Here is a 476-nt window from a genome sequence, read left to right as displayed (position 1 = left end):
CTTGAAATCAGAACACATATTACTTATATTTCAATTTTGCTTCAAATACCCTAGCCAATTATTCAATTATTCATTAAACATGTAGAATATAAACACACTTTTGTTTCTGGTACTTGAATACCAATCCTTAAATCTACATCAAGAAAATAAATGAAGAAAACACACATCAGAGGATGATATATCCTGCAGTCTGCAACTGTATTCCTTGAGTGGTTTCAGGAATAGGCTTATGATCTTTAAGCCCATATCAACATCTTCCTTGCTCTCCATACTGCATGATGCCTGCAAGATTGCTTGATTAGCATGTTTCTTTACTTATAATACTAAGTCAGCAATGTTTCAAGTGTACACAAGATGCAAATGGATTTACTTTAGTGTCTTATTTGCTTAGGTATGTTTACTCTTAAGGCCAGTTTCTAAGTTTCATATAAAATAAAATAAAACACCTCTTTACTGAAACTGTCAAAAACTCCTGA

The 476-nt window shown here is 32.1% G+C and overlaps 1 protein-coding gene across 1 annotated transcript in view; it reads right to left on the bottom strand.

Moving 5' to 3' along the window:
- LOC119594037 (uncharacterized protein DDB_G0283697-like) overlaps positions 1-476 on the bottom strand; it is a gene marked incomplete in the record, with an annotated part of 31,250 nt that overhangs the window by 539 nt on the left and 30,235 nt on the right. The window contains 1 exon segment of the mRNA XM_037943065.1: positions 166-282. Coding sequence (XP_037798993.1) covers positions 166-282 — 117 coding nt within the window.

This window comes from Penaeus monodon, chromosome 33 (assembly GCF_015228065.2).
Source record: "Penaeus monodon isolate SGIC_2016 chromosome 33, NSTDA_Pmon_1, whole genome shotgun sequence".
Classification (NCBI taxonomy): domain Eukaryota; kingdom Metazoa; phylum Arthropoda; class Malacostraca; order Decapoda; family Penaeidae; genus Penaeus; species Penaeus monodon.
This window is presented reverse-complemented; position numbering and strand designations above follow the sequence as displayed.